Source organism: Haliaeetus albicilla, chromosome 12 (genome assembly GCF_947461875.1).
Source record: "Haliaeetus albicilla chromosome 12, bHalAlb1.1, whole genome shotgun sequence".
NCBI lineage: Eukaryota > Metazoa > Chordata > Aves > Accipitriformes > Accipitridae > Haliaeetus > Haliaeetus albicilla.
Window position 1 is genome coordinate 13,609,702 of NC_091494.1, and position 24,653 is coordinate 13,634,354.

The 24,653-nt window shown below is 43.3% G+C and overlaps 1 protein-coding gene across 1 annotated transcript in view; it reads left to right on the forward strand.

Moving 5' to 3' along the window:
• The first annotated feature begins 6,861 nt into the window (after positions 1–6,861).
• The window catches only part of PRTG (protogenin), a 91,755-nt gene continuing 73,963 nt past the window's right edge, over positions 6,862–24,653 (forward strand). Inside the window, 2 exon segments of the mRNA XM_069798207.1 lie at positions 6,862–7,054; positions 8,020–8,322. Coding sequence (XP_069654308.1) covers positions 6,967–7,054; positions 8,020–8,322 — 391 coding nt within the window. The 5' untranslated portion in view covers positions 6,862–6,966.

The following is a 24,653-nucleotide window of genomic DNA, read 5'->3' on the forward strand; positions in this document are numbered from 1 at the left end:
AATTCCTTATGTCTCTGTGAGATGAAGTGGGACAAGAGCAGCAGGAAGCCTCCTCCAATCCTTCTTTCTCATAGTTCCTTGGGATAAATTGTAGATAAGAGGAGAGAGCGCATTGTTAACAAGCTGAGAAAGCAAAGACAAAGGAAGGGGCTGCGATCTTTCACAGCAAAAATAAATAGCTATCTGTAGCATGGTATATTCAGTAGTATGTCCAACTGCTAGTCAGCCTCTGGCTTGCCTTGCTTTTCATTTATTTTATTTCTAGTAATTGTTTCCTGGTTGCAAACATATAGAGGAAAAGAGGCAGAAATTATTTGCCTATTTCCTGTTGTAACAGCAGAATGAAGGTAACTTATACAGGGATGAAAGGAGACCGTATTTCATGCCTGTTGCTAAACAAATAGCTGCAAAACAGTGGGTCGTCACGATAAGCAAGAAAGACACTAACAAAAAGCTGCCTCTCTGGAAGATTCAAGAGATTCCTTTGTAGACTCAAACATAGAAAGTGGTAACCTAGGAGATATTTTCTTTCTGTTCAGTTATTCTTGGTCTGATACTTATTGTATCGACCAAGTGTATTAACACTTTGATTTATGGAATATAACATCGAGAGTACAGTACTGCAGCATTTCCAGATTTTGTTTTGTTTTCTTATTGGGGAAAGGGTTGAGAGAAGGGACTGTACTGAGCCAATTAAAAAATATATACATTGCAAATGCAGGTTATGGGGCAGCTCTTCTCCACCTGCTGGCTGTTCCTGCTCCTTGCTGCGATTTCCACATATACATAAACCCTTAATGAAGTTATTCCATGTGTTTCAGTGCGCAGATTCCAGCTGCGGCTGCCCATCTGCTGTCGCTTTGGCCCCGAGACAGCCGAGCACCGAGGGCTTACATCCCAGGAGTGCTGAGCATCCTTGAGGTCAGAGGAATTAAACAGCGCTCAGCACCTTGTGTGAGAACCCAAGGTGGCATGGCAGAAGTATGCAGGCTGCCCCGGCCTGGGAAACACTCATGGTGGTTTGGCTGATCTGAGTCAGGGCAGCTGCTGTCCCATGCTATTGCCATATCTTCAGCTGCATGTTGCAACCCTTGGTGTTTCAGCATTCATTTTACACTACAAAGAGCCAAGTTAGGGAGATAAAACCAGGAGAAAACAAGCTCTACTGAAAGAAAAAAAAAAAAAAAAAAGAAGAGTTTTCTGGCAGGTTATGTATCTGGAGTTCACTGCAGGCAGTGGAGCATCAGCTGTGACGTGAGGGCCAGAAGAGAGAGCATGGAGCTGCGGTAAACCCAAACTCCACCCCGTAAGAGCTCTATGCTGTGTGTTAGGGGAAGAGTGCATCTGGGATGAGGTATGCCCTCAGGTGTGTACTCTTTATTTCTGTAGCTGTAGCTGTGTGGTTTGTTAAAAGTACCAAGAAGACCTGATGGTTTGCATCTAGGAAAGAGCAGAGTGACTGACCAAAAATACTTAGGTATTTTTCACACCTTCCAACTGCAGTGAACAGGTATGGGAGAGTGAAGAAATGCACTTTGCCAGATCCCTGTGAGGTTACTCCTCCGAACTGCCTGCAGTTACCTTGAGCAGCAGGGGAGGATGTTGGGGTGTCCTTTCTCCTGCTGAAAGTCATGGCAGGGTCCCTCTTCGTTCTGGTGTGATGAGCCTTCAGGGGTGGGAGTAAATGTCTGGAGGCTGCCTCTGGGGCACTGTGAAACAACCTGGCTGAGGGGTACCCACCAATTTGGGCTAGTGGAGCACTGTTGTGGAAGAGCGGGGCGGGCAGCAGAGGGGAAGCTAGTGTGGCAAATAATTGTACTCCTTTTACTTCGGTGTTTGTTGATTTATAACCAGATGAGATCTGTGTTAAAATCCCTTTGTCAGGGAGGTGTGCTTTTCCTGGACAGGAAGGCTCCCTGGAGAGAAAGTTCATTAGCATCCCAAGGGCTCAGCCCAAGGTGTGTTTGCCCATCTGCTCGTAGAAGGAGTGAATCTCCTTTGAGAAGGCAACAGAGATGGTAACTGTACACAGGTTCAAAATGAAGCAAGAATCCACTAAGTGACCAAATGTGCTGAAAGTAAACATTTGTATGGTGGGTCTTAATAGAGTTAGCTTAACATATTGTAAATCTGCGAATACAGTTGTAATTGGGTCGGGAGTTGGGCATGAGAAACAAGAAAGTGTCTAAATGTGCCTACAGTGACACCAGGTCAAAAACACTCAGAGCAAGAACTGTAAAGAAAAAAGGGGCTTCCCTGAGAAGAAGGGTTAATGACACCCTGCCAGGAGTGCAGGGTTGTGGCAGCCTGTTAGCTGGGTTTTGAGGACTCCACCAACTGAAGGCAGAGCTGAGCCCGTGCAAATTGCCATAATTCCCCTGCAGTTAATAGGGCTCCAGCAATTACCGCTGCTCTCAGCCTGCCCTGAAAAATGACGGCAGCTCCAATACTGCCGTAGCCGTGCTAAGCAGCCCATGGTGATTGTACTCTCTCCTCTGCCCTGGGTGCCTGTAGCTACAGCTTCCCTCACACCAGCAGTGACACCTGACAGCTCCTGCGGTGACCTGCCGGCAGAGCCAGAGGATGAGCTGGGACCTGGCACTGGTAGCAGGGAAAGGTTGAGCCTGTGGGGCTGGGAGCCGGGATGATGATTATATATGTTGGTTGAAAATAGACTTAGGCTCCAGGACCCTACTACTGCCTCTTACAGGCTGCAGCTAATTGAGGATAGTGTTGTGTTTGCACATGTGGCAATGGGGGCACTTAAACTGCTCTCTCCCCCCCCCTCCTGTTTCGCACCCATGGGTGCTCATCCCTATCCTTTTCTGTCCCACAACATTACGGTGTTACAGCAGAGATGCGCAAAGCCAAACTGGGGGAATGGATCATGTGGGCAAAGCCACTTTCTCATCTCTAAGCTTGTTAGGTCAGGTGGGACGCGGCAGCATGTGGGCACCCAGCTCAGGCAGTTTGTGGCTGTGCCAAACACCACCCGTGCTGCTGTAATGGCTTTCCCCAGACCACAGGGATGAGAGCGCTAACGTGATGCTATTCTTTGTCTCGGGTAGAGCTGAAATGCTTAGTGCAAAACTAACCACAGACCAAATCGAACTGTTTCTGGTTTAAGCTGAAAGAAACGTAGGTGGTCCAACACCAGAAGAATCTTATTCTAACCTGGAAAGAAACTGCATTCTCCACTTCAGGCTTGTGGCTGCAGAGATCTCATAAATACAGAGTTCACCTTGGGAAGACAGGTGAATTTTCAGCTTCTTTCCTTTTCCTGAGGCTGCTATGTTCCACCCATCCCTGGAAGTGTTCAAGGCCGGGTTGGATGGAGCTTTGAGCAACCTGGTCTAGTGGAAGGTGTCCCTGCCCATGGCAGGAGGTTGGAACTAGATGATCTTTAAGGTCCCTTCCAACCCAAACCATTCTATGATTCTATGATCCCAGGGAAGATCCAGGGAAGAGTCCTGCCTATTAGTTCTCTTTCTAGAGGTGTTGGTGACATTTCAGACAAAGTGTATAAACACCATGGTCATGAGACTTTGCTCACCTTTGGAAAGCTCCTCTCTCTCCTTGCTGGTTCATAATGGGACAAAAATTCTGGATTTTATGGCCCCAGCCAAGTTTAGCAGTCCTGGATAGATTGACAGCTGCCCTCACACACACGCAGAAGAGCAGAGGAGCAAAGCCCTGAGCTAGATCTCTTCATGTCAATCTGATTTTTAAAATCTTTCTTTTCAGGAAACATATAAACTGGGCTTGGCAGGGCTGAGGCTGAAATGCAGCATAAGGTAAATCAGGTTATTTACAGAGAGCAACCTGGACAGCATGCTGTTATTCCAGCTGTTGGTAGCACTTCAAAGAGAGCTCTTGCTACTGATTTGGGTTTTAAGGCATTGAGGAGCTGACTGCTAAAGTATTACAAGTTATTATTTCTTTGAAGGAAGTGTGCAGCTTGTTTGCAGACCCCAAAATCTAAGAGAAAGCATAGAAAAGGGTTTATATGGGTCTGAAAAGAACTACAAAAACTGAGGAAGTTTGCATAGTTTCCCACATATGCCAAAAATGCAGATCGAGTCAAGCAAAAAAGAAGAAAAATTGCTGCCCTGCAACAAAGTAGGCATAGCTTTGTTTATGTTGGCTGGCAGTATCTTGTACTCATCCTGGATGGCTATTCTGGCTTTCTCAAGATAATGCTTCTGTGAGATGGTCAGCCAAGTAGATAATTGTGTTTATTGGCTCCATATTTACTAACATGGTGTATTTGACAAAGTTATGGCTAGCAGTGCCTTTAAACTGTGGTTCAATGGGTTTATCAGCTTGCAGTGAAGTATGAATTTAGACATGTTATTGCAAGTCCGTACTATCTCTAATCCAATTAATTACTGGAAAATGTGTTAAAATAATGACTTCTGACAAATTAAGGAGAGAGAGTTTTATGCTCATCTAGTTAAAGGGCTGCTTAATTCTATTAAGGAATTTATTTGTTTTGCTCAACAGGAATGTGAAAATGGAAATATTGGTGTTTGCAGCTGCCCAGACCCAGGCACAAGGAGTGCACTTTTCTTTGTTAAGCCATTTAAGACAAATATTGCATTTGATCTCATGAGGCGACACCTCCTGCTGGCACAGCGTAGTCCGGGGAGCCGGTAAAGCGGTTTCCCCACCACAGCAGAATACAGCAGTGAGCACAGATGACACAGCTAATGGAAACCAGCCCGCAAGTAGAACTACAACTTGCTCTCTCTCCGTTGGCTTTTTTTGTCCCCTGGTTCACTAGGACCAACTCCTGCTTCAAAAAGGGCTGGTGAAATGAGCAAGGAGGTGTCTCTCCTGGGATGGGTGGGATAGTGTCCAGTGCTGCACAGGAAGGAGCACCCTGCTGTGCAGAGCAAAGGGCTTCAGGGAAAGGACATTACATCTAACCAGGGACAGTTTCAGCCTCTCCACCAATTGACCAAAGCACGTGGTGTAGAAATGTTACCGCGTAATGCCTTCCCTGTTGGTGTGTTTGTCTTCTAGATGTGTTGAGGTCATTTAGGAAATCTCAAATTCGGGTCATTCTGATCAACCAGAGTTTAGCAGGAGAGAGTACACTACCAGCATGAGCTGCAGATGGAAGTTGTGAGTGTGCCACAAGAAAGAATGAACGTTTAATCATTAATACTCAAAAAGAATATAAACAAAATCGCTAGTGGTACTTTCTTTTTTCATATTTCACACTTTTGTGACTGGATAAAGTAAAACACTGAGGAAGATTAAAAAAAAAAACGGGTCAAGTGGATCCTGTTGCCGTATTTGCTCCTATTTGGACACCAAAGCAGTGCATGTGCGGTTCTGCTCTGCAAAGGGATTGTGAAACTGGATGCCTTTTGGGTAACTGATTTGCACATAAAGCAAATCTTTCCTGACTACCTTTCCTGAAAATTTGTGCTAAGATCAGAGCAAGCTGTACTCTTCTGCTCATGTATTTTTGACAAGTAAGGAAGGTGATATAGGTCAAACTATGGCTTACGCTGTGTTTAGATAGCTCCGATTTCCTCCCCAAGGCTTTCAGAGGAGTCACTGACTGAGGCTGTAGCCAGTCCCAGTGATGATGCAGCAGAAGGGACCAAGTTTGGCTGCCAGCTCCCAGCTCTGTGAGCTTTGCGGTGCTGGCAGGAACAAAAAGCAGTAAAAACTTGCCTGTCACTGAAGTCAGCAGCTCTCACAATCAATGCAAACAGGGGGCAAATCTGCTGAGTAAGAAGATGCCTTCCTACATGGTAACTTTAGAAACTAGAACTCTGAACAGACAAAAAAAGAGCTCAGAAATCACTGGCTGCAAGCATGGAGTAAAATCATGACTGAACCTGAAAGCTTAAATTGATAGCGGCAGCATTTGATTTGATGATACCGTCCGTAGGGTGTCGACAGCATGAATCTCAAACCTTACGCTTGCCGTTCAGGTTGCGTTTCAGCAAGCGATACGCTTATGGCTGCTTTCTGGTGGCGACAAGTAAAGGGCAGCTCATCCCCCGCAGCAGCTCACTGCCCCGCACGGCCATCTGGAAGCGGTTTTATCGGTGCTGTACGAAGGGGTCAGCGACAACCACCGGCAAACTGGCACTCCATTTCCGATCGGTTCCCATCCAAAAACTAGCCTGCGTGCGTGGGAAAGCCAGTTTCACCTGGGCACGGGGGTGCTCTGCCCAACCCGGACATCCCCGCACCTGCCCCGGGCACGGCAGGGTCCGCCGCATGGGGCTGGGGCTGAGCACCTCCCCCGTTGGATGCCCCGGGCGGGCAGCTCTCTAGTTTTGGCACAGACCCTCGGTAAAGCCGGGCGCGGCTAAGCGCACGTTTTGCAGATGCTCGCCAGGCCGGTGAGGAGAGCGCTGCAGTTCGTGGCGTCCCGGGGGAACCCTGCGCCCTGGGGTACGGCGGAGCCGGCAGCTCCTCCCCTGGCCGGAGGGGGCTCAGCCCCAGCCCGCGAAGTACCGGAGCCGGTAGAACCCGGCCGGTTCGGGGCTGTCCCGGTGGGCAGCCGGGGAGCTGCCCCTGGGCGCCGGCGCTGCCCGAGCGGCCGCCGTCCGGGAGAGGACGCGTCTACGGGGCAGCGCCGGCGCTCGCCCGGGCCGGGGGGGAGGGGGTCGGGTCGGGTGGGGTCGGGCCCGGCCGCGCTCGGCCCAGATGGCGCCGGACCCCGCAGCCCCTCGTGCGCGGGGCCGGCGGGTCCCGCCGCCGCCCCCCCGCCCGGCGGTATTGTCCGCCGCGGCCCGCCCCGTCCAGCGGCGTCCCTCCCTCCTCCTCCTCCTCCTCCTCCCCCGCCCGGCCCTGCCCCTCGCCCCTCTCCTCCCCAAAGGCCAATGGAGACGAGATGCGGAGAGTAGGGCCGGGACGGGCGCTCCGGGGCCGCTCCGTCCGTCCCCTGTCTCCTCCCCTCGCCCGCTGACCGGTCTCTCTCGCGGCGGCCGGCGGGGCATGCCAGCCGCCTCCCGCTAAATGGCGCCGCTCCGCCGCCGGGCGCTGCTGCGGGCGCTGCTGCTCCCGCTGCTCCTCCCGCTGCCAGGTGAGTCCGTCCGCCCGCCCCGCGGGCCCATTGTCCGCCCGCGCCCCGGCTCCGCTCCGCCGCACGTGGTTCTATTTACCCGGCATCGGCGGGGACCGGCGGGAGCGGGAACCGGCCCCGCGCTTTGTTCGCGCCGCGAGACGGGGCGGGCGGGGCCCGGTGGGGGGGGTCCCGGCTCGGCCCTGCCCGGCCCCGCCCCGCCGGCAGGGGGCGCGAGCGGGCCGCGGGGGCCTCGCTCCGGGGCGCGCGCGGCGGGTGACTTCCCCCACCACCCCGCTGGGCGGTGAGCGACCGTTAATTCGCCGCGCGCTCGCCCCCTCGCGAGCCGGTGTGTGTGTGTGGGGGGGGGGGGGTTGCTGTGTGTGGGTGCTCCGAGGGGCCGGGTAGCGGGGAGGGGGTTTCGCTAACGATTTCTTGTAAAATTAGCCTTTTACGACTCGCCCTGCTCCGGCTCCTTTGGCAGGCTTGTAAAATTAGCGAGCGGCTCGGGCGCCTCGGCTCCCTGGGCGGCGCTGCCCCGGCAGCGGTAACGGTCGCACCTGTGTGGCAGCCCCCGCCGGTGACGGGGTTGGCGGCGGCGGCGGCGGCGGCGGCGGAGCGGCTCCCCGTGCCCGCCGGACGGCCCCGCGGGGCTCGCCGGGGCTCACCGCGACAGCCAGCGCCTCCCGCGCTGAGCCCTGGTTACGGCTGGGCGGGTGTTGGAGGCTCTGGTTCTCTAGCTCCTTGACACAAGCCCTTTGCAAACTAGGACGCAAGCGCCTGGCTTTCTGTACTGCGCTTGGAGTCAGCAACCACGGTTTTCCCCGGGGTTTTCTGAGTTTGGAGGGCTCGGGGACCTCGCAGCCTGTAGTAACTGTAGTTTTACCTTGTGCTGCGGGTTCAGCGAGATGACTTGCAGCTCACGAGTGCGCTTGGTAACTTGCACGTCTGTACTCACAGGTGAAATCTTTTTTTCTCTCCCTTAGGAGTGTGGTGCTTTAGCGAACTGTTTTTTGTGAAAGAGCCTCGGGACATTACTGTGTCAAGGAAGGATCCGGTAGTTTTAGACTGCCAGGCCCGTGGTGAAGCTCCTATAACTATTACGTGGCTGAAAAACGGAGGCAAAGTATCTGAAAATGAACGGATCTACACTTTATCCAATGGCTCGTTATATATCAGTGAGGTGGAAGGAAAGAAAGGAGAGCTTTCCGATGAAGGATTTTACCAGTGCTTAGCTCTGAACAAACATGGGGCCATTCTCAGTCAAAAAAGCCACCTCACACTAGCAAGTAAGTTCCAGCTCTTGTTTATTAACCTGCTCCTGAGTCTGTGACAGCAATTCCCTGAACAGCACACAACAACGTACTGTTTTGATTATGTACCCGAAAAGACAAATTACAAAAGCAAAGAGCAAGTCAATTCTACAGAACCTTTGTTTCCTTTGAAATGTTAAAAGATCATGAGCAAAACTCTTTGAGTCCCTGATGTGGCAAGAGTGGCGCAGCCACCTGTGAAACCTCTTGGGCAGTGGTGCCTTGTGTGGGTGGCTCAATGCGGGTCACTGGTCTCCAGAGCAAGTGGTGATGCAGAGCCATGCTGGTAACCTGCTACAGAAGTCCTGGGTCTTGTTCTCAAGTCCTGTTCAGGCAACCTTACAAGGGTTAGCTACAAATCTGATAAAAAAAGTTATTATTCCTTGTTCAGTAGCTTGATGTTGTGTTGTGCCGTCTTGGGGCAGGGCAGAATGATAATAAAGGCGGTTGTCTTTGGAAAGGGGAAAGAGGGGAAAGGTTTTCTGGGCAACCGTGAGGGTCATATTACCACGCCCTCGCTTTTCTGAGATGTGTGTTCAGCTGAGCAGATGCAGGTGCTGTCCCTTTTGGAACCGCTTCAGGGTCCTCTGGAACTGACCGTAAGGGCCTGTTACGTGGTTCTACTAGGAAGCGAGAGTCATGTTTCTAGGGTGACTCCCTACTACTGGATGAATGGTGAAGGATATAGTTGTGTTTAAGTGCCTTTATGGCTTTAACAGTCTGACCCTGAGTGTGCGTTGCCCTCTGTTTTCCTAGCATCTTTAAACATGTTGAGCAAGAGATGTGTGTTAGGAACTGAATGCCATGCCTTTTTCCATGCCAGTGCAGAGCTTTGCCAGTAGGCTGCTTCTACAACATTATCTTTTTTTGCTTTCTGAAAGTGCATGGAGTCATTTCAAAGAAAGTGCAACACAGAGAGTGCAACACAGAGAGTACACAGTTTACATAGTCTTCTCATGTTCCCTCTGTAATAGGACTTAACTGATAAACTTAATCTATTAGGAAAAGGCTTCCCTTGACCTCTTCAACCCTGTTCTTAGTAGCAAGTTGCACAAAACTGTAGTGCTGATACCTCTATGGAAACTTGATATTGGTTGTAAATTGCAAGTTTTACCAAATTCAGTCTGAAACTAGTTAATACAGTTGGTACGTTAGCTTACATTAAAAAAATGTCTGAATGTTAACATTTGTTAGTTTTTCCTGTGCACTTCTGAACTGATTATAAAAACTGTCCATAAGATAGCCCAGGAAGGTGTGAAATACCTTGTTCAGTGAGCTAGAGCATTGGGCAGTTGAAAACCAGCCTGGAAGCAGGTGGCTCCATGTTAAGTGACAGGTTTTTCACGTGCTGTAAGGGGCTGATCTGTGAACTCTCCATTTCAAAAACTTGGCTACTTATTACTTTGTGTCATGGCATCTTACTCACATACAGGGTTAATAGACTAAGCAGTTCTTGGATACTTTTGATAAAATGGTGAAAAATGAAGTATTAACCTTTAAATTCATATCATTAGGTCTCAGAGTGTCAGCACCGTTAATAGACAGACTGAAGAAAACCTTTCTTAAGAGGATAGAAATTTTGTTGTTGTTAATAAATGTTAAGCAAAACTGATGGATTTTGTGTGTAGGACTGTGGAAAACTGAGGGCCATTTTAAACCTGAGACGTTGCAGGATGAGGTCTGTGCTCAGTATCGGAGAACTTCTGGAATAGTACAGAGCACTATAGTAGTACAGCATAGTAATACACTTGTAGTATCTGGTTTTATTCAGACAGTACTGAACTTTTATATATGTTTGTGTCTCACATACACATTATTTCACCAGAAAGATGATTTAATTTTGTTTTCTTTTTTTGATAATGAAAGATTTTCACCAAGGAAAATAGGTTGCATGCTGTGGAGTGAGACTCTTGTTTTCCAGCCCCCCTTTTTTTTTTACTTTCTTATTTTTTTCTCCCCTTCCCCTGTAAGACTGTGACAAAAGGTTTCTTCTTCTTCGAATACTTGAAAGGTTTCCTGTGGCTTTGGGGGAAAACTGGAAGAGATAGTGGATCCATAATGATCACAGTAGGTGTTGACTTAGCGATTAAGTGGTTAACTAGTGGCCAAACATGAAGTTTTCCTGTGTAGCAGTCTCTCCTTTTTAGTCATATTCCAATCTGACTGGTTTCAGAATGTCATCTTTACTGTAAAGCTGTGAGGTAAGGTGGTAATTTGTATCGTTATATTTTGAAGCCCATAAAACACGTGCAAAATTAGTCTTATATCTCATTTTTACAGTGTTTCTGCCTGCTATCGTGACTTGATTGAACTTTGCAGATATTTTAAGTGAAAGAAATTAAAAGTTTTGTGGGGGATTTTGTAGGCTTATAATTTTTTTTAGAGGCAGTTTTCCGTTGCTGCGAAGGCAAATTACCTTGTGGTCAGGGTACAGGAGGAACTATACATATTAAACAGGTAGAGAATAGGCATTAAATGGGCATTCTTTCTTTGGAGGAAAAAGCAAATGCTCTCTTCAGTCAGTGGTAGCAGCAGGGTGCGAGGATGTTCTTTTACTTTGCCTGTTCAGAGCTTTTGCCAGTAAGCTTGTCTTTTGCTTCAGAATTGTAATGTTTAGTGTTGCATTTGGAAATCAAAAACTTTAATCTGTCCAAGAGTTTAAGATTTGAACACACAAGGAGATCAGATCTTGGTTTCTAAAGTTAGGAACTGGAAGCTGAAGGTTGCACTCGTGGCAAGAATTCCATTATTCATGTGCAAATTAAGAATTCACAGGGTTAAAAGGTTAGAAACTGGCCAGGATGAGGTTTACCCTTGTGATAAAGAGCAGATGACCCTCATTCATTGGCCAAAGCTTTCATGTAGCTCCTCTGCAAAGTTAGTGATTGCCATGAATTGTTCTTGAGGAATGCAGAAATTCAAATGTGAGCAGGCCTTTCCTTAAGTGTCACTATGGAGCCTTATCTCCCGAGCACATCAGAGTAGGTCTGCGGGGACAGGGTTCCTCCCCAGAGGCCCCAAGGCTTTGCTTTCCTGTTGCTCATCCATGCACAAAAGAATTTTACTAATTTAGGGCTTTTTTTCGGTGAGATCCCCCTACTTTTTTAAAGGAAACTGTGGGGCTGAGGTATTGCTTAAGTAAAAATACTAATTTCGGTACATGCTTGTAGTTGCTTCAAAAGTAGGCTAATTGACGTGGGGGGAGAGGAGGAGGAGGTTCCAATGTGGTTCTTTGTGAGGCAACATGTGGGGGTAAAATGCTGATAGTGAAGAGTATGACTTACTCAAAATTCAACTTACTGCTGCCACTGCTACTAAGAGAGGTATTTTTTTAATGGAATGTAAAAGAAATATAGACTGTGGAGAAAGTCTATGCACTTTTGGTACAACTTTGAATCAGCCAAAAATAAACCAGCTGAGATTTTTGTATTCCTGCATTTTTAAATTATGACTATTTAACTGCAGTTAGCTAAGATTCTGTCTTAAAAATGAAGCTAGACTTCCAATAAGGTAGCATTAGGAAAAAATGGAGAAGGTGGATCATGTTCTGAACCTAGTAACATGGGCTTTGGGCAGTGATTGGACAGGATGCTCATTGTTTATTTCCTTTTCACAAAAAGTGGAAATTGAAGTCCTAAGATGGTTGGATGGGATATATACAGATGGGTAGGAGCATTCCTAGATAACCCTTTCTCCTCTTGTAACTTGGCTGAATTGATTTTAATGTTTGTGAGTTACAGGAAATGTAACCCCAATTCTTCGTGTACAGGTTTCTACATTTCACAAGAGGGAAAGGTTATGCACGCAGAAGGCTTCTGGGAACACGCCTCTGGAGGGAAACTGCGTGTGCATGCTGCACTGCAGTTTGTGAAGCTCTGTGCCTTTTACATGTAGCAGGCTATACTTTGTGGAGAGTTTGCAATTCTGCTTACCTGCTGTGGCAGTGATGTGACTTCTGGTCCCACTGTTGTGCCAATAATTGGCAATATTTATGTTTTGATATCTTAACATCTTTTGCTCTGCTTTTAAATATTTGCACTTAATAGTGCATCCACTTGAGCCTTACTCTGTACTGTGACAATCATGTTTTCTTAACTGTTCCAGCTGTTTGTTCCCACTTTTGCATTGTGCCCTTCCTTGCATTCCACAGCTGCATATGTGGCTAACTGAACAGGGAACTGATCTGGGTTAAAATAATAGAATTAAAACAAAAGATGGTGTTTAACCCAGATGAGTTCCCTGATGCGGTTTGTCACAGAGCCACTCACAGTGATTGCACTGGCGTAACTGAGAGGAATGATGTGGAGGTGGGAATGCTTAGTGGGGACAGAGGAAGGCTACTGAAACTTAGACTGTTGCAAAAGTAAACATTCATCAAACTGTGGCCTTTATGGAACATGTGCGTAGGCAAAAATTTTGCCTTTCTGCTACCAATTTTTTTAAAATTAATTTTAATATCTTGCCTTAAATGAAGGGATTAATAGCTGTGGTCTAACAATATAATTTTCATTTTGTATGGAATCTATCATTTCAGGTCCAAATGCATATAGAGCTCAAAGGTAGTTTTAATTATTTTAAATAGTAATGGAGAGAGGGAAAACTTTGAGATGGAAGGGTGGGGTTAGGGGGCAGAAGTGGTTTTTGACTGAAGTGGAGGCGAAATGGCAAATGGCAGTTGTAGACAATGGTCTTGCATTAAAAGAGATAGCTAAGTCTTAATGCTGTAGAACTGGTGTGGTAACAGACAGTTTGAGGAAGCTCTTGCTTTAGGTTTTTACAAGTGCTGCTTTGTTGTTATTGCTTTGATTAGTTGATTTGGATGTCCTGAGAGGAGAATCAGTTTCTAAGCTGAGAGTGCACATGACTGATCCTTAGTGCATTTAAATTCCAGTATATAAGGCAGGAGGAGGATGTTTAACGTCTCAGTCGGCAATGTCAGTTGATAACAGTGAATAAGAGCAGTAAGATTTTTGTTCTTTAGTTGAGATACACTGAAGAAATAAGAAAACTGGGAAATATTTTCCTTCTTAACTCTTTTTCTTGTAGGATTTTCCTGTAGAACTCCTCCAGAACTCCCCCAGACATCTTTTGACCTGAACTTCTACAACACTTTTACAAAAGAAATTGTCAACGTTAATTTAAGACATAACTGCTAGTTTTTGGTGGGTTTTTTTGGCACTAGGGCATTCCCTATTCTTTCAGCGATGACTGGTCTGCACTTGGAAGAGCTCTTCTACAGACTAAGGGATGGGCTTTTACATTGTTGCCAGGACAAAATATGTATAAAACTTTACTTAGTGCACATGAGCAGTGTTTGTTTCCACTACCATGTTACTAGAGAAGTGAGCTTTTTACGGGTTTCCTCAACACTTCGGTTTCAAATTTGTGTCAAGCATAGTGCCAAACTGAGGCGTTTCGTGCCCTTGCTTTTCTTCCTAGCTAGTAAGCCCAAAGCTGTTACGGTTTTTACTAGTTTTTATCACCATAACTTTATAATGTATAAAGTTTTTACCAGCTTCTTTTTTAAAGGAATACTCAGTCTTATTGGCAGTGTACTCTGTAGCTAATAAAACCTTCACCTACGTGAGAAATGTTGAAGGAAAACGTGGTACCGTGCTAGAAGTTGTTCAGAGCTGTGACTAGAGGCACTCGGTTCTTCCCTGGTGCAAGTTATACGTGTGATATGTGCACTAAATAATTGAGATTTCTTGTCTACTTGCAAAGCAATGCACGGCAGCAAAGGATGCTGTTCTGTTCTTGCAGTGTGGTGCTCCCCCCCACTGCTCCCTTTCTTCCCCCTCCCTCTCTCTCTGCATTTCTTGGTGTAGAAATTGTTGAAAGGGCATTCAGTAAGGCCCCCTTTTGTCAGCCAGCTCTGATTATCCTAAAGAAAAGGATCTCACTCTGAGCAGTTGTTTGCCTGGAGACTTGTTGTCACATCTTCACAATTTAACAGCTGTGGCTATTGATGGTGTGCAGAACAATTTAAGACAATGACAAAAGAGAATCTTGGGGGAAGAATTTAAAAGTTACTAAGCATTTTCCTACAGAAATATGGTCATTTCCATTGTTGGACAAATTTGTGCTTCGTTTTGGTGTGTTTTCCTCAGGATTTTGTATTTTTCCACATCTTATCTCCAAAATTGTGGACATAATCTTTTATTTAGTTTTGCATTGTTTTTTCTGTTTCATCAGTAGGCCCAGCTGTTAAATTGGGATTGGTTACTTCCAGTCTTTATAACTAGTAATCACCACCTAAGTGAAAAAGTAATCAACAATGTCAAGTCTCCACATTTTGTTGAGTAAGTGTGGGTTGTATGGTCAACATTAGTTACTAGGGTCAACCACTATGTAGCTTTTAAGTAGCAGCATTTTAAGCAGTGTCTACGTTTAAAAGTTGATTGTCTCAACAATTGAGTTAGAGGTGGAAAAAAAAAATCATTCTAGGTGATCCGTGTTGGGATTTAGAAATCCATCTGGCAGCCTTACAAGACCCACATCTATAGTGGAAACATTTTTTTGTTTGTATGGATGAAATTGTTACTTTTTTAATAGATGGAGATAAACAGCAGACATAAGAAGGAGATGGTTGTGAAACCAGCGGAGTGTGGAGGGTTTGTCTGTAACTTACTTTATTATTGTAACCTCTTCTTGTGTGTTGTTTTTTCTATATGTAAAAGTTTTGGGGGAAGATGGCCTTCCTAATATATTAGAGGAAAATGTAAATAAGCAGTACTAGACAGATTTTTCTTTACTGCTTTTACTTCGCTTCATAACTCTCAACAGTAATTCTGGTTAGGGTTTGTTTGGGGTTTTTTTCCAATGAAATAAAATTTGATCTGCTCAGATGAGTGGAAGTTTTTTTGTTTTTAACAACATGAACGCTTGCAAAGGCAAGATAAACTAAGTAGCATCTGGATAACACAGTTATCTCACGGCCCTGTTCCAAAGTGCTTGTTTCTCAATTGCCCATCCCTGTTGGGCTTCTGGTAGGAGGTTTCTGACACATCAGTGCATCTGCAGTTTACGGGAATAGGATCTAGGTATCATTCCCCCCAGATGCACATAGGTGTGCTGTATGCTCATGCAGTTCACTTAGGTTCTTATTAGCACAACCCAAAAATGTCAGAATGTGCAATCTTTGTGTTTTATGGGGTAAAGATTTAAGGGTTACCCAGTCTTTCTGCACCACTGTTACACTAAACAGCTTTTAAAACTCCCACTGTGGTCCGGGTATTGCCCGAGTTTAGCTGATGGGAAAACTCTGTAAATTTTTCAGTAGTTAAGCTTGAGGTGGTTACATTTGCTTCTAGCCTGAACACTTCATTGCAGCAATTGTGATAGTATTCAGTGAGTACCTTCTCGTTTACCAGATGTCAGACCAGTAGAATGCAGCATGAGAAATGAAATACTGAAAATGAACATGTTATAAAAGATGTAGGAATGCTGACAACAAGCTTTATATCCAAAGCTCTTATCAGAATTTAATTGTTATTTGAGGCAAAAGTTACGATGTACTGAGATGCTACTTCACCATCTCTGGGAGGGTTACTGGGGACTTAGCTACTGGGGAGGGAGAAAGTCAGCAGGGAGTGCAGTTATTTAATCTAATGTAATTGAGGTTCTTGGGTTTATATCTGTATAAACTGATTTCCTCCTCTGACTAAAGTAGTAAGAATATGCAGTTATTCCTGTAAGTTATTTGAAACTGATCTTATGAAGTTGTTTCTGCACATAGGCAAAGTTTTGAGGAGAGGAATGGCTTCTGGAATATGAAATAAATGGAAATGCACTGATTGCAAAGTTCTAGCAAAATTGGGAACAGGCAAGAACTTTTGTTATAAAACCAGAAAACAGGTAGAAACCTCATTAAGTAGTTTCCTGCAGTCATGGGAGTGCAGGTTTGCAAGGCTCACAGAACATGTGATGCACTCTGTCCCAGCTCCTTCTACAAACCTGTCCATTCTGTGCAAGTTTACAGTTCTGTCCAAAATTGGCAGAGTTTTCTGAATCACAGCTTTAGGTGGGGCAAATACAGTATTTTAGAAAGGAGAAAAGAGTTTGTCTCTAGCTACAAGCTACACTGAGTGGTACATTTATGACAAAGCAGCAAAACTTACCTCATCCTAGTCCTCTAGCCTCAGAACACACTAAAATTATGATTTCAAATTTAATAATAGCAACAATTTACCTTGTCTTAGAAGTATGTGTAATGGAAATTTGCTATTCAGCTCTGCGGTGAGGTAGTTCCATTTTGAAATGATTTGTGTATGAGAGAGAGTTTTGAAAGAAATAGTCACCTGATTGACCGGGGTAAGGGATACGTAAAAGTTACTACAAGCATTAAACATGTCATCTGGTGTTCTTTTAATACATAGCTAGGGGGCAGTTAAACTAAGTCTTTACAGCTTGTGATGTATATCTTGTGTATAGTGATGCATGAATGTTGGAAACTGGGGGGGATTCTGTGAACAGAAGCGACTCTGTATCTTCAGATTTGATTTTTAGCATCTTCAGATAATAATCCTGTTCACATTGATTGCTTACGTTGTTCTCATTTCAGTAGATTGGAATTTCTTGTGCAAAACCTTCATGTCTTAATGGGACCACTGGCAAACTGATAGAATTATAAAAGTAGAAAAAATGTTAGATTTTTATTCTATCAGTGTAATTTTTACCACATGTGTACTACCTCATCTTTGGACACTCCGATAGATACACATGGCTTACTTTAAAAATCTTGCATTACACCTAAGATCTTTCTGAATCTTCTAGTCAAGAGGGTTTTGAGTTTTGATTATTTTCTTTTCTCTCCTTTGAGCCATTTCAGATTAAAGACAAAACAAGGTAAAATAGGATTAGAAAAAATAACTTACTCTTCTATATCTCCTCAACTTTTGCAGCACGAGTTTCTCGTGTGAAGTAGCAATGGTCAGCCTTCTCTTCTCCCACTAAAATCATAAAAGTCATCAGTCTGTTTACACTGTGGGATTGTCAGTTCTTTTAAGCTTACTGAGAGACACTCACTTCCTGTACACCTTAAAATGGAGAGGAAAAATTATCAAATAGAAAAACTTCTCATTTATTTGCTGATCTGTTCTAATATTACAAATTTTCTCATCATTTGTGTCCTCTCCCATGTTCCCAGTCTTTTCTTTTTCTCATGTCAGGTGCAGGCTACTTTTGCTGCATGTAGTTGTTTGTTTTTTTTTTTTTTTTTCCTTTTTCTCTTTATAAATTGTCACATGTATGCTATATCATTGTTCTGGATTCGCAAAACTGCTTCTGGTGACCTCCCCTTTCTTATTCCTGTCCTATGACTGGAAGGAGGTACTGTTTTCCAGTGGAGCTTATTTTCACAGCTGTGGAGGAGAAGGGAAGTGTCATAAGATACTTTGAGGTCTGTTTTGACCCCAAATTTAGATGAGGTAAAAATGATTTGACAGAAGTGTAATATCTTAAGTGGTCTGGCTATCACTTCTAAATCAAATAATAATTATGATTAAGAAAAAGCTGTTTTGATGGCCATTACAATGTACCATAAAACCAGCTCTCTGTGTTACACAGTATTGTTTTTTTGGTTTACAACTTGTTACAATAGGAAGTTATCAAATAAGACATTACCTTTTCGAAGAAACTTTAAAATTAATCTTGAGGTCTTTGAACACACAGAAGAGTTTTAAATAATTTTTTTGCTTACTCCTGCTTGTACAATCTTCAACATTATTAATAATTGTTTAGGTAACTTATCAGCAAATTAACTAGTGCAAACTGTTAAATTACTATTTCACTGTCCACATCAAGATGTCTAGTAAACCTCTAATAACTGTAACATGTCCCTCAGGCAGGGCTGTGCATTATGTATATTCTTTGTAATGAGAATTCGTTGACTTTATGAAGCCATTGACAGACATTTATCATTTTGTTCATTAAACTTGTCTGTGACATCCGGCAAATTGATGTTAACTGGAAATATTCTCTGGGAGTTCTGGCATGACTCTGTCATTTTGCCTGAGGAGAGAGAAACTTTGTACGTAGCATGTCCCCAATTACAAGGGTAAAACTTCCTTCCCCCACCCCCTCCCCAAAAGCATAAGTGAGCATATGACCAGCTCTTTTTTCATCTTGCTTTTAATGCTTATTTATGCAAACAGCCCTGTGGCCCACAGTTTGCAAGCAGATTTATCATTGATCTTCAATAGAGGCTGAAAGTGGATACTGCTTTTATTAGTTCAGCCAGTCTGTGCCAGGAAGGCAGCTCAATTTTATCACACGATCAATCTATTGTAAAAATGATCATAATACAAATCCACAGTGCTCTGTGCACAGTGGCTCATGGAACAGGTACATGTGAGTTTGTATTCTGATGCATTGGCCTATGCTCTTAAAATTAGTGTTTCATTTATTTAAGAAGTGGAGACAAAATTGGGTATGGGGATTTTTTTGTTTTGTTTTTGTTTCTCATTAGTAGAATTTTTTTGTTTATTCCAGTTAGCAGTAGTAAATATTATTTTCTCCCCCCCCCCCCCCCCCCCCCCCCTTGTAAGGGTGCGTACTTTATTTCTAGCAATAATTATGTTTTCTACTGTTTGGAATTCTTGGATATACTAAACATTAGAAGAGGTAAGCATTGCTACAGTGTACAAGAAATTAACTATGGAATTCTTGGTAGCATTGATGGGAGTTTTGTGACATTCCCAGCACGTGGCATTTAGTACTTGTTTTTAATGGTCATCATCTTTACCCGATGTTGCTTATTGCTGATTCTCATAAAATATATGGTAGATGACCAAATGCTTTGTTGAACGCATTCATAATATATGTTGTAAAGCAGTGCTTTGTTTGGTCCTTTAAAATCACTATGTTTGGAATGATGAACAATATCTCATTTGTTCTGCTCTTGAGCACCCGGTGTGGAAAAAAATACGCACTTTTAACACCTGCCTGTGTTTGATTCCTGTGGATAGCTGTCTCTAATAATGGTAGAGGTTGTTAATAGGATATCTGCCCACCTGCTAGTGTTCCTATTGTGCTACCTGAATCCAACTGTATCAGCAATCTTTCAAACAGGAATAAATGTACTAATAAATTGTGGCATAACTGATTGAAATATTTATTAATGGGTCAAAGATAATGTTCAGATTGTAGAACCTTCCAAAAATTGAATATCCAAAAATCCATTACATAAAATTTGTGTCTTTTGAGAGAAAGAGTAGAGCAGTTGGCTCTTTAAAATATATTGTGTCTCACTACATAATAGTTCACTGGATTAAATGAATTTATTGATTTCTGCTTCTTTACTGACACACATTTATGAGCAGTTTCTTTGGCACCATGGCCACATGTCAAAGGTCATAACTTTCCTTCACTGTGGAAGAATAAAAGCTTTCAGATGGTGAATCCCTGAAATCCACACAGTGCTTTATTCCTCCCCTTCCCCCCAGTATAATTACTGGTTTTGCATGACTTTATTTAAGATAAATAAACAATAATAATAAAAAATTGTGCACACTAAAAAAACCCACCCTATACTATCTATCATAAAATAACCACAGGCAACTATTTCTCTGCAGAAAAGGTGACATATCTAACCTGCTAATAGGTATCGTTATGACATACATGGTATGTATTAGGCTCTTTTATGGTCAGAGATTTTATTGAAAATGGTAAATTTTAACAATATAATAAACATTTCTCATAAAGAATTTTATTACATTTCAGTTTAGAAACAGTATTTTTTTTACTTCAAGAGCCAAGTCAAAGGCATATCACACTTTATGCACCAGAGGCGATACTGGAAGTAGATCCTACTGAGAGAATGAAGCACATTCAAAATCTGTGCTTTGTGTTTGGATGAACGTTTATAATGTTGACATTTTCTTTAATGCCTTTCATTAGAAGTAGCCTGTGGGATTTTTGGTGTGTACTAGATACGAAAGTCCACTGATGACATAAAGATGAAGCTATTAAAAAGGAAACTGCAATGGAATATAAAGAAGTTTAATCAGTCCACAAGTTTGCAAAAAGAGAACAATAAATCATGCTTTAAACATCAAGTGGCTGACACTAGTTCCGAAATTTTGGAAATGTAGAATAGGACGCAGTTAATGCCATATCTGTTGTGCAGTCTGTGGTGCTCATCCGATTGATAACTTGGCAGAAAATTTTTTTTTTTTTTTTTTTTAAGGTAGATAGTTATCTAACTAATGCAGTTAGCTGTGATGATTTGAACTGGCTTTCTGTGTTAAGCTGGCTGGAGGTAAGTAGACAAGAGTAGTGGGGATTTGGGACTATCTGGGAAGAGTTTGTCTTTACTTTTTAGCAGCTACTAACTGGTAGGTTAGCTCTGACCATCTCTGGAAACAACAGTGTGAAGGTAACTTCTCTCAGGTGTTATTTTGATTTAAAATCATCAAAACATTTGTGCTAGGTAAGGTGAAAAGGTTTGAATTGTTAGTGGGGCCTGGCTATAGTCCTCCTAGCAGGACTGTTTCTAAAGGAATAGCAGCGCCTACAGTTGTATCAACAGGAAAAAAAACCCATGATTTTCTGAGAAGATGTAAAAAGTCTTTCCGTCACCTACCCCAAGAAAGAGAATTAGCTGCTAAAGTATTGTTGCATATTAGAGATGAAGAATGTTGGTGCTTTTAATCATGGCTCTTGCAAAAAATACCAGTGGTAGACTTTTCTTCTGCTCTATTGTTTTGTGCAAATGATGATCTTATTCTAAGGGGGCTGGTGGCAATCGGCTGTTAAATTTACCAAATATTTGTATTGCAGTACTGTAGTTGCTAAGTTTCTGACATGCTAACCTTTTGCATAGAAATTTGTCATGTCAGTATCCATCTCTTTGTTTTTAATTTTTTTTTATACAGTATGCTTCTGCAGGACTGTTTATCCTGTTCCCTAGAACAAATCTAAGATGAAGCTGTTTTTTCTGTATTTTTGTTTTTCACTATAATAGCATGGGAATGGCTACTTAGGGAACAGAGACATGGGATTTTTTGGGGGAAGTGGTCTTCGTGTCTGGAAGTAGCTTTTGCTGTTGCTATGAATATATTTGCAAATTTGGTTGTCATGTAAGTTCTGAGGAAAACTCTCAAACTTTTTTTTTTTGCACATGTTCAGCACAGACTTACTCAGCTTGACTAGATAGAGACACAGAAGATGCTGTTTGTGCTGAGCATGTTGCTTGTGAACACTGAGCTGGACTTTCCCTCTAAGCAGTCCTAGGCAGCTGTGGACTTGCCTTTTTTTCCTGTTCTGAATTAATGAGGAGCTACAGTGTGATCTAACACTGCCTGGAGAAAACAGCTGGCATCGAAAGCTGAACTAAGTGAAAACAACAGTCTAATTACCTGGAGAGGATGTTTGGGAGGGGAAGTTGGTGAGGTGGAGGTGTGAGTGGTCTCATGTGTCTAGAGGTCAGTGAGGGTAAGAGAAACGCATTGGTGGGAAGCGGCTAGTACTAAGGAAAAGTTTGTGGAGTGAGGTCTTGGGTTGGCTCTGTTTGGAGATTGCTATTGGTACAAGTTGGGAGTGGGAGAGGACTGAGGGGCTGGCAAAGACTGACTTGAGAGAGCATGCCCATCGGAGCAGCTGATATTTCAGGATGTGGAATGTGGACCCAGGAGTTCTGGACTTCCATTGGGAACTTCAGAAAGACAAAGAATACCCTCCCAGTGAGGGGAGCTTTGGAGGATTTAAATTGTATCACTGCTTCAGCCAGAAGTTTCTACAATATGTGACACGAGTCAGCTTGTCCCTACTTTTCATGGGAAGTCTGTGATTACATGTTTCTACTGGTCTTGGTGCTTGATGTGAGATTCTGAGGTTTGATCAATTGGAGCTGCAACAAGTTGGGGGAGCTGTGGTTGCAACACATGGAGTGCTGTGAAGGATCTGTGTCTTATCTTGGACACCTAAATTTAGTGAATATTTTGGGCCACAAGCCAACTGTTTGTCTGTACACAACAGTAAAATTTAAATAATAATAGAACGTCATCTCGGGTGTTGTGAGAGTAGATGCATTAACATTTGTGAAGAACTGTAGTGCAGAGCCCTGCAGAAAAGGCCATAGGGAAGTTAATAACTCTGTCTTCAGGGCAGTGCTTAATAGAGTGTAATAAATAAGGAATGAGGCCACACACTGAACAGAGAAGAGAAAACAAAATATTGAATAGATGCTCATTATGTGAGCACCATTCATTTGGTGCTGTGAATAGTGGGGGAAGTGTGGTTGTGCAGTTGGATTGTTTCCTAAAGCATGTATATAAACAGAGCAAATCAGTTACATAAGCAGCTTCATTTCTTCAGCTTCCTAACTTCTGAGCATTTGGGTTTGGAAATTTCATCTCATGTTTGTGTATACACGCACATGTAAGAGGCAGATATACTGAATGCTGTATTAGTGGGAAGGTTTAGGGGTTAGCTTCATTTATCTAGTGATGTATGTAGTGCAGCAAAAAAAGGAAATAAATATGCTTGAAAGTATTAGTGTTTAATATAGGCAGGGTGTCAGGGAAAAAGAGACTTGTAACAGAGGGCACTGTGACAACTTCTGAGACAAGTTAAATATGTTTATCAGAACTTTTTGATTCAACCAAAACATGGGCTGGTGTCCAAGTGTGTATTTAGCAATAGCTTTAACTTCATAATAGTCATCCTCAGATAATTTTTTCTTTTATATAAAGGTTTACTGACTAGTGAAGATACTGTAGAGGTCTGCAGCAACATTTATAAGCCTGTTAGTGGTATTGTTTATCAGAGCGTAATCTGACTTGGGAAACCATTTTAGCACAGTACTAACAAACCCCACATTTAATTTATACTTTTGACTACAGTTTCAGCTTGTGTGTGGACAAGGCTTAGGTGAGTGCTCACCTGTACACTCTCTGGTGTTTGTTAGTGCAACCTTCACTCTCTCTGTGACCTGACTTGAGAGGAAATTGGGTTTATTGCAAGTATATGGGAGAAGAGCTTTTTTTGTGGTGCATGGTATTAGGTAGGTGCCAGGAAGGACTGTGGGCTCCAGTGATGTGGAGGAGTTAGGATCTGTGGGTTTCACCTCCTCCTTCACCTGGGTCTGTCTATCTTCTCAAGTATTTACTCCAGCACATAGCCTGGAGTATGACCTACTTGTTAGGCTACAGGTCTTACCTTGAGCTATAGGGCAGCTTTCTGGAAATACAGCCCAGCAGTCATGACTAGAGAAAACCCCTGATACTCTTTTTTTGTTCCTTTTCCTGACACATTTATGTAAAGAATCTCAAAGGCAGTGAAGTATTCAACACCTCATGCCTTCAGTGTAAGGTACGCACCTGAATCCTGTTGGGGATCTGGCCCTTTGGGTGCTGGGATCTTCTTTATCTGAAGATGTTTTTCACAGGCATGTTAAGAAGCTGGAATTATGAGGAAATGTAAAGCATTATTTGTACTTATTTTAATTGTTCCTTTCCTCACTATTTAGTTGCTGCCTTGTTCACCATTGTCTTGCATTTACCTAAATAATGGTTGCCTAGCCTTTCACGAACTTGTGAAGAGGGAAGATGGTGACCACCTGAAACAATAATATCTGCGGCAGAATAGCCTGAGAACTTTAAATAACCAAAGGGGACTGTTTCCAAGGCAGCTAAGTGACCTTTGGATCCCAGAAGCGGGCTATTCATAGAGGCGAAGCCTTTGTCCTGCTTTGACCAGTGGTCAGTGAACTCCGGCAGGCCCCTCGGCTCACCATCTTGGCCCTAGACTAGCAGCTGGTGATTGATTCATTTAACTGTCCAGATTCACATTCTTCTGTCAAGGACTTGTCAAGGAAGAAAAAGGTTCTATGGAGGGCTATTCATTTTACTAAAAGGAAGGGGATGCATTATATGATTGAGTGGATTACTTTTGGGTCAGAAGAGTTCCTGCATTGCTCTGTTTTAATTTGGCCTTCAATCAAAGAGAGATTTAGTTTATCAGCGCAGTGTGGTGCTCATGAAGAGGGACAGATCGTTTCCATTCCATCAGTGCAATAGGGCTGTTTTGTTTTGTGGGGTTTTTTTGTTGTTTCCCCCCCTCCTTTCTATGATTCGTCCACCCCACCATTTTTTTGCCAACAAATCCATAGATTTTTGTGATTAGTTGATATGACAGAGGGTTAAGAATATTACTTTCTATTAATCTCACTCTTAGTTTTAATGTGTATGATATATGAATATTAATGCTCCTACTACCTCTCATGCATGGCGTTAAGCAATCCAGAAAAGCCTAAAGTAAAAGACTAGTGTGTTACCTCTGTTTTAGATGTGGAGAAAACTGAGAAG